The sequence below is a fragment of the Phalacrocorax aristotelis genome, chromosome 3, assembly GCF_949628215.1.
Source record: "Phalacrocorax aristotelis chromosome 3, bGulAri2.1, whole genome shotgun sequence".
Taxonomy (NCBI): domain Eukaryota; kingdom Metazoa; phylum Chordata; class Aves; order Suliformes; family Phalacrocoracidae; genus Phalacrocorax; species Phalacrocorax aristotelis.
Window position 1 is genome coordinate 65,439,613 of NC_134278.1, and position 9,481 is coordinate 65,449,093.

At 42.1% G+C, this 9,481-nt stretch overlaps 1 protein-coding gene across 1 annotated transcript; it reads left to right on the plus strand.

The window, feature by feature from the left end:
- The first annotated feature begins 5,273 nt into the window (after nucleotides 1–5,273).
- Nucleotides 5,274–8,855, plus strand: ABRACL (ABRA C-terminal like). Its single transcript, XM_075087781.1, has 3 exons — nucleotides 5,274–5,503; nucleotides 7,090–7,156; nucleotides 8,315–8,855. Exons 2-3 carry the CDS (start codon nucleotides 7,096–7,098, stop codon nucleotides 8,497–8,499), a joined length of 246 nt encoding a protein of 81 aa, XP_074943882.1. The 5' UTR covers nucleotides 5,274–5,503; nucleotides 7,090–7,095; the 3' UTR covers nucleotides 8,500–8,855.
- Nucleotides 8,856–9,481: the final 626 nt, after the last annotated feature.

Here is a 9,481-nt window from a genome sequence, read left to right on the forward strand (position 1 = left end):
GCCATTTCTGAAATAACTCCCCTCTCCTGGACAGACACAGTGCACAACAGTGTGAAACACTCCATTTACTGCAATGGAAGTGCTCGTTCAAGTGCCAAGACTGTCAGCAGTCACTGTGTTTGGGATTGTACTCTCTCTTGTTTGAGGCTGGTCCGTCATGTTTGCTTTTACATTAAAAGAAAAGCGTATGTTTTGCAAGGTTACTTTTTCAACTCACTGAGACAGAAAAAAAGAGAAAGTGGGGGGTATTTTGTTGGTTTTTTTTGGTTTTGGTTTGGGCTGTTTTGGTCATCATAGGAAAAGTAAAGCTAAGAGCCCATAAAATTAATATTTGAAAACATGGCTTTACAGGAAAATTCTTGGAACGTTTTCCATAGCATCACTATACTTTTCATTTTGGTAAAATAATTTTCTCCCTTGAAACTAGTGCTGACTTAAGACAGAGAGAGTGGCCAGATAGGACTAACGGTTGGACCAAGAATGATGGAGATGATTGGAATATGGGGTTCGTAAGAGAATAGAGTGCTATTTTCCTCGTTGATTGGCTTGTCTCAAACAATACAGTTGTTCTTCTGACTAACAACCATAATCTCTAAATATTACTTACTCCCTCAGCTTTCTATAACAGCATCGACTTCCTGTGGTTTTTTCTTTTGTATTGTGGCCAAGGACCCTCTCTTGTTCTAGGAAACCCTACTTTTCCAGTGGTGTTACAAAGTCCACAGGAATAAGGAATGTAGTAGATCCTCTACCACTTGAAAACTTTAAATCATGCGAAAATGTATTTTTAAAGACCTGTTTTGGCCTGGGCTGAAGTAAGTGGCTTTACAACTTCATGTTGAGTCATAACCCTGCAGTGGGTTGGATAATACGGCACACCCATGTTGAGAAGTGACTCACGGCAGGCTGTGATATGTGATGGGGTTGGGCTAGGCCAAGACACATATGTGCACTCCTGGTTGATTCACAGCACTGTAGTTTCTGTCCAGCTCTGGAGACAGTGAGGAGAAGCTCTGGCACTTTGCACTGGTATAAGTGGCTGGTGTTAAAGCAAAGGGAAGGAACACAGGCACGTGCGACACAAACTCATGTCTACTAAATCAAAAAGTCACATAAAAATGTGTTGAAAGAACAAAGTAAGACCTGGACTATGTACAAAGGCAGATAAGATGATCTCTTCTGGCACTGAAATCTGTGAATCACAGTGGCAGTTCTAATGTTTTTTAGCCAGGAAGAATCTCAACAGAAAACTGTGTGTGTATGTGTGTGTGCGTAGTGCATATGACTGCCTATTCACAAGCACATATAATGCAACAAAAATTCAAGAGAACAGTATTATACAGAAGAAAAACAGCATGGGCAATCAAAATATACTAGAAAAGTCAGAATGTTTAGTTAATATATGCCGGGAAACAGACAAAAATGGCCATTACCTAGCAAATGACCTTGCAACTTTCTCCTGTGTTTTTCAAGTTTGGCCCGTGCTACTACACACCTGTTTCTGGATAAACCTGTTACAACAGATATGTTTAAAGCATGTTTACTGTAAACATTAAATACTTCTACAAAACTAATTTCTCATGGGGTAAGAAGACAGGCTCCATTCAGAATCAATAAACAGCTGAAAGGTAGGAGGAGACAGAGAGGTAGAGCTGACGGTCAACTTCCATGAGGGAGGGAGGTGACTAATGTGCTCTTAGTACCATCTCTGATTGGACCTGTGTTGTTCAAAGCTGTCATTGATGACATGGGAAAAGAGGTGACAAAGTTTGTGTGATCCTATTTCAAATCACACAGTAAAACAGCTGATGGTACTGAAAAATGCAATACTTATATAGATACTTTTTATATATACACTATATATTGTGTGTATATATATATACACAATACTTTATGTATATACTATATATATTGGGGCAGGGGAGGGAATCCTAATTATGTATAACAGAACAATTAATTACTATCATTCTGGAAAACACTTTCTGAAACCACTGTGGATAGTGCTCAGGACTTTTCAAAAAGGCAAGTAAAATGTTGGGAATTATTAGGAGTAAGAGCGAAACAGAAAACATCATTATGTCTTTGTAGATACTATACCACATGCTGAATAATGCTGACAGTTCTACTAATTCAGTCCCAGAAGAAAACATGGAATTATTTGAAAAATTATAAAGAACAACAAGAATGATCAGCAACGTAGAAATGCATTCATCTAGGTCTCTTCAGCTTGAAAGTAAGATGAGTGATGGGTGAGTGATAGGCATGAATGTGATGGAGAAAGAAGAAGATGGAGTAATTACTCGCTCCAGTAAGTGCCAGGAGCCAGCAAAGAAACCAGGGGAAGGACTGATAGTTTTCATTGATTATACTGTTTTCCAAATGCCTGCTCTTGGTCGCTGCTGGAGGCAACATGTTGGGTTAAATTCACTGTTTGATCAGCTCCAGTACGTCTGCTGTGGTGTTCTCAAGCTGTGTTTTTTAGATCTTGCATCGCATAGTTCCTGTTTGACTGCCTTCCTGTAAAACTGTGTATCTGGGGGACAGTAACAGTACAGGGAGATGCCAAGGAAGGTCAGATTAGAATAGTCTGTTTTAAGGCAGAATCTCATGACTTTTGGGGAGCACTTTTAGTAAATGCAGCTAAAATGCATAAGGAATTATGAGTCTGATGATGACCTTAACCAGTGATATGAAATGTGTATGAGCAAATTTCCATGTCTATCCTGTGAGCTTGTAAAGGACAATTTTGCACTTCTTTTTTTTTTTTTTTTTTTAAAAAGGTATAATTTTGTGGAAGCAGAATGACTGAAAATCACCGTCTCCATAATTTTTACATTTCCTGCTCTGCTGCTGCCCCTCTAAGGACATAATCACTCACTTAGGGCTGATGCTGCCCAGCTCATTTTCATACTTTGGCAGCATCACTGTTCCTTTAATTGTCATGGTAACAGATGGTTTTGATCACTTATTTACCTAGAATTATTTTAAGATTACATGACAAGGAAGGGCCATGAAAGAAACAGTAATGAAAGCATATCGTGTTTCAATACGTAATGTGTTCCTGGGGACCAACACTTGGGTACATAACACTTTCTTTTCAAAAGACAGAATTAAAAAAAATATTACTTCCTCAAATAAAAAGGTTAAAATAAAATAATACCAGGAATTGCAGATTTTTGTTCATCTTTCTCAGATGTATAGTTGATCTGCTTCTTATAAATTAGGGGCTATGATTCAAAACAGACTTAGAAAAGGAATTCTAATATAGATTTCATCATCATAATAATACTACCTTTGGTCTGAAAAGTCCCAAACTATTACCCAGTCAAACACAAATTATCCATAACAACAATCACATTATGCAAAGGCCTACATTATTTGTGCAGATGTAATGGTGTTCTGATGATTAAGAAATCCAGAGTATGTGCATGATACAACTGAAAGCATGTTGTTAACAATAAAAAACAGAAGACAAGCACTTTTATTCTATGCTGCTGAGTAACTGGAAGATTTGCCATATTTGCTAACATACAAATTAGATTCCCCTTAAAAAGGTTTATCTCAGGTTTTCCTTAAAAGTCTATCCTCTTTAATGCAGTATTTAGCATTGTGTAGGCCAACAAAACAAAGATCTTAGGAAAAGCAGTATGCCTTAATATAAGCACATATGCCATCATATGCACAGAGCATCAGTGCTCTTCAGATACTAAATTTTTCTGAGAATTCTCCACTGTCTTTTGATTCAGTTCAGACATTTTTGAATGTCATTAATTTCATTATTGACTTGGGAATGTAGCCCTTTCAGTCTTAACTTGTTTTTTTCTATCAGGGTTTGGTTTTTTTTTAAAGAGCCCCCCTTACTGCTGTTAAATACAGCTAATCTGTTCAGGAAAATGTTTTGATACACTATTGCCTGCTGAATATATAGCTCCTTGAGCACAGAGCAGCGTGGGGTTTTTTGACTAGCCGAAGATTGTGTTACTGATTAATAGTGATTATTCTAAGGAAAAGTTAATCTTTTAATAAGAACACCAACATTTTAAAAAATCCCTCAGGAAAGCAAAGGGCTTGGTTTCTAGTTATATGTCCCTGGAGTGATAAAAATGTGATCTTCTTGGCATCATTTCCACTGTGCAAATCAATTTAACTAGCTGCAGGTTCTGCCAAATGAGCCCTAGCAGAGCTGGCTGTAGTGGTTTATGGTGCCGTTAGCTATTTATTTATTCATCCTTACACCAGGGATGGGAGAACGTAGTAAGGAACCAGACCTAACCAGCACAGCTCACAGTCTGAGAAAGTATCTCAGCCTCACCTTCAGAAGCTGATGCACGAAAAAGTAAATTGCAAGGACTGGAAATAGCTTCTCATACCAACAACTCTGCTACATGGGCAGTCATGCCCAATAAGGAGGTGGGAGAGACAGCCAGGAACGGCAATGCCTTGAGCTGTGCCAGTGAGATTTTTCTGGAGACGTTTGGTGTGAGCCTTGCCTATGACTGGCGGGTTGGCGGGAGCCTCGTTGCTTTGCAGGAGTTAATGCAGCTCTCAGTTTTAATGCCTGTGTCCTTGAGAGAAGACGTAAACATTTCTGTGAGGTGAAGAGGAAGCAAGAGAGACAAGAGTAGGAGCGAATACCAAGATACAAGACGGAAAAAATTAAATTGCATTCTCTCCACGGCGTAGAGTGCAAGGACGTGGCGCTGAATGAAAAGTTAAACTGCAGCACGACTTTATCGAAGGTTAATGACGTTAACCTAGCTCATACACCTTCTCTGGAAAGAGAACTGTTTTCCTAGGAGAAAACGGGGCGGGGGGGGGCAAAGAAGAGGAATGTGGCATGGTGTCACCCTGGGAAGCCCTCTGAGACGGAGAGTGTGAGGCACCGTGCGGTAACAGAAAGTGACTGACGCAACAGGGTGTTGAGAGCTGACCTGCTGGAGGAGAGGGGGTTACCGAAGGACTGGCCTTGGAAGGCATTTTCCCTAACAAACTCGCCAATGCCCTTGTCACGAAAAGAACGAGGTGTGCTGGGGAAACCTATCGATGGCACAAAGTTGGCAGTCGCTGATGTGGAACAGAGCGAGGTCCCGGGGGAGGGACGGGGGACGCAGGGGACACGGGATACGACAGACGCGGTCCCTCAGCTGGGAGCGCGAGGCCAGGCTCTGGCGAGGGGCCGAGGGAGCGCCGGGCTTGGCGCCAGGGGCGCGGTGCCCGCCGGCCGCCGCCTCCCGGCAGCCCTCGCCTGCCGCGGGCAGAGGGAACCCGGTGGCTCAGGGAGGCTCCTACCGCAGCCACCAACGGCGAAGCCCAAAATGGCCGAGGGCGCCATACCGGGGACCTCGGCGGCGGCCGAGTGGGGCGAGGCGAGGCCCCGGCGGAGGACGGGTAACCGCCGGCCGGCCGCCCCCCGGCCCTGCGCCCGCCTCCTGCCACCCCCGCCCTCCCTCAGGCGGCTGTCGCCGGCGGCGGCCCCTCGCGGCCAGAGCAGCGGCGGCAGCGGGTGAGTGGCGGCGGCGGGAGCGGGGGGGCTCGGAGCGCTTCTTCCCCCCGCCCCGGGCAGGGAGAGGCACTGCCGCGGGCAGTGGCGGGCGGCTGCGGCTGCCCCTCGGCCCGGCGGGACCCCGTTCCCGGTGCGCTTTGCACGGGCGGCGGCGGCAGCCCCGGCCCGGCCGTGCCCTGACGGAGCCCGGGGAGGCGGGAAGAGGGGCCGCCGGCGGGGGCCTCGGCGGAGGAAGGGGACCGCGCTCTGCCGCCGAAGGCGGGCTCGCCGGGGAGCCATCTTCCCCAGTGTTGGCGGTGTCTGCAACGGGGGGCCGGGGCCGTCGGTTACAGAGAAGTGTGTGCGCTAAAGAACGATTAAGTAAATTTCCAGCAAAGAAAGGGAAGTTCAGGTCTTGTACTACGTACTGAAAAATCATGCTGGCTTCCAGCAGTGTATTGGCATCGGAATTTCGGTTTAAGATTTGGCATGCATTTTTGATAGTTGGCGTGTTGAGTGTATGATAATTTAAACATTTAAGTGTTCTTAAAATACCTAGAAGGCCTTCTTCCTTACTCCTTACGCAGCCACCGTTCTCTGATCACAAAAGCGTTGCATAAAAATGTGGAGATTTCTTTTTTTTAATTCTAAACGTTGCTATTTAAATTGACTGTATGTGCATGAGGGAAAAGAATTGTAAATTAATGGAAATTTAAAGAAGCAAAAGTTAAAGTAAAAAAGTCTTTAGAGTTAAAAGAACATCTTTAAAGAGAAGCCAATTATGCCATTGTGATGACCAATATTAAAATTGGCAGTTTGACATATTAATGATGATAGTGTAAGCTTTTTAGGTCATATTTTCCTTGGTGACCTGTAACAATATATATATAGTGCTCAGTTAAACAAAATCTCAAAGTTTGTGGAATTAATCTAAGGCAATTAAAATTCTGCAGTCCTGTTGCTGTGCCCTTCTAAGGCAGCTTTGCAGAGGTGGTACCACGCAGCGCATCCTGTTGCGGTGTTACCTGTTAGTGTGTTAATATCCCTTTGGGTGTTGTTACCTTGCGTTAGGGATGAAACTGGTTTGGATGAGGCTTTGCCTGAAACCCATGCTGATACTAAGCTTCCTCAGTTTTGCGTGTTAAAATGATTTTTGCAAGTGAATTTGGGATCTGAAAATCTAACGGTGCCCTCAGTAAAAATTGAACATCTTCCTTTGTAACAGAGTCTGAAAGTTGCAGAGCCCCTGGAGACCTGTGACGTGTCCAGGATGCTGGATTCTGTGGCAGCCTAAGCTCATTCTTTAAAACAAACACAGCCCTCACCCTGCCCTGCCCTTCCCACATTTTTCATATTTTGAGATTAGCTCCTTATATTTATGTGTAGAGTGTACCGAGGCTGTAGCTTCTGTTCACTTCCACTCAAATGCAGTGGTGTGGAGGCTCTTGATCTGTTCAAGACTGAAATCTTAGATTATCCTGGAGCCATGTGTCTCCAGGCTACTGGGATTTACAAAATGCTGTGACATTCCTGATCGACAGGCCTGGATGGCGCAAAGGATTTACAGGTCTCCTAACAACTTTGTCAAAATGTATTTTACTTTTTAGACCACCATGAATGTGGAACATGAAATTAGCCTCTTAGTTGAGGAGATTCGGCGGCTGGGAACCAAAAGTAAGTATTGTAATATCCCTGACCGTACAGATGTAGTCATATTATACACACATGTATATGACATACATGTCATACAGATGTAGTCATGTTATATCAACCTGTGAATTTGGCAAATTTAATTAAGCAGGCTCAGGTAACCTGAAGACTTGCATATATACTTAATGTTGGGGTATATGGTAGTCCCTGTGTCCCATCCTTTGAAGTAGTTCTGTTACAAAGTTAAATGTTTCAGCCTCTGCAGCACAGATGATGAAGGCTTGAAATCCTGCTCACACTAAAATCAACTGGGAAATTACCCTTTTATTCAGACTTGCAATACTCATTACAGCCATCAAAGAAGAAAGTTGTACCTTTTCCTTCCACTCCTTCCTTGGTAAATTCTGAACTTCAGAATTGATACGGTTCGGTTCATGATAGTATTCCTTGGAAGGAATTGATCTCTATGTCTAAAACTAATCCAGGAGTTACAGGCGTAGTCCCAACCTTCCTTAAACTTGCTTAGGAAGTAGCCTTTTCTCTGAAGTTTGTTTTTCATTGTTAAAACTCTTCTTTCTTTACAAATATTTATGCAATTTGTGGCTGTGCTATCTGCTTATATATTTAAGTTCTGATGCAATTTCATTCAGTTCCATTTGTTTTTCAAAGCCTAAATGGATGCATACATCTTGCATTTTTTATGACTGCATATGCCTTTTAGGAATAAACTAGCTAACCTCAACATAGATTCTCAAATTCTTGTTTTGTGTGAGAAATGAACTTGCATTTCACCTTTTCCAGTGTGAACCTTAAGTATTAATAAGTGAAAATAAATTGTTGAAAAAAATATTTAACATTTTAAATACTTAAAACTAATTTCCTCCTTATGCTTTGAAGAGGTTCAGTAGCCTGTGCTGATCATAGGTTTCAGAAAGTCATCAGTTAAAAATAACATAGCAGATACATGGGCCTTGATACGAGTCTCTGGAAAAAGGGGAAAGTCATACTAGGCAGGAGTTTTGCCTACTATTTCTCATCAGCATTCGTAATATGTTCCCCAATAAATTGGGAAACACCATGGGATTTACTTTCAACTTCTAACTGTGTGTTACTTTGTTTCCCTGCTAATCTCCTAACTGAAAGAAAATCTGCATGTGTTTTCATGTTATATCTTTGATTTAGATGCTAATGGACAAGTGAGCGTGAAATTTGGTGTGCTCTTTGCTGATGAAAAGTGTGCCAACCTCTTTGAAGCCCTAGTGGGAACTCTTAAGGCTGCAAAACGGCGGAAGATTGTCACTTATCAAGGGGAGCTACTTTTACAAGGTGTTCATGATGATGTTGATATCATGCTGCTGCAGGACTGATGCAGTGTTTCAGCTATGCATTAATAGAATTGTTTGAGATAGTGGTTTGCATCATCCTCTGAATAAGGCTGATCATTCTAAGGTGTTTTGATGTATTTTCTATATCTTTATAGTCAAAAGGAAACTGTAATATTTTGGAAAACATTCCCTTTTGTAATTCTTCCTAAAATGGTACTGTATGTAAGTAAGATAAAAGATGCCAGATCTTGTGCATTTTTTTTTTTTTTAAATCTCAGGTAATGCTCTCAAATGTCTGGTGGCTATTTTCAACAGATGAAGAAGGGGACTGGTAATTCAATGTTTACAAATCAAACTGTGCCATGAAAGTATAAAATAAAAGCACTTACTTAAATTTATGTAATTCTTATGCTGTTTCTCTTTTTATTTGCATTCTGGAATGAAAGCAAACTGAACTCCTGTAAGGAACATAGTTAAGTAACTGTACAGAAGGGACGACAGTGAGAAAGAAATGATTTTGTAGCATGATACAATTGAAGAGTGTCCTTTGGACGAAATTGCGCACAAAAAGCCATGAATGATGATAGATGTACCCCATTTATCTCTGGCAGTGTAATATGCTTTCATTTTTTTGTCCTCTAGACTTTTGAAGGAAATGGGTGAGGAGCTCCTTGAATGCTTTTATGCAGTGTTAACCAGAAGATGGTAATCACAGCCTGAAGCTGCTGTGTTTTCCTCATAGAAATCATATTTTCTCTAAACCACTCCAGGAAGAAAGTGGGAGGGCAGGAAAAAAAAAAATGCCCTTTTGATTGTTTTCTAGCTTACTGCTAATTCTTCTTAGCAAGTAAAAATGTTGCCTCCAGTAGAGAGAAGTTGCTGCATGGGGAAAGTAGCAGTGGGTAAGCAAACTGCTTACTGCTCAGTGCTTCCGGCCTGCAGCTGCAGCTCTTAAAGTTGCAGGATGTGTGAATTTCCTTTTACTTAGCAGCCTTTTACAAGTGCAAAATGCTTGAAAAGTGTC

Coding starts and splice junctions, on each gene's coding strand:
- ABRACL (XM_075087781.1), top strand. CDS start 7,096: ATGAATGTGGAACATGAAATTAGCCTCTTAGTTGAGGAGATTCGGCGG. Junction 7,157..8,314: donor TCGGCGGCTGGGAACCAAAA/GTAAGTATTGTA, acceptor TCTTTGATTTAG/ATGCTAATGGACAAGTGAGC.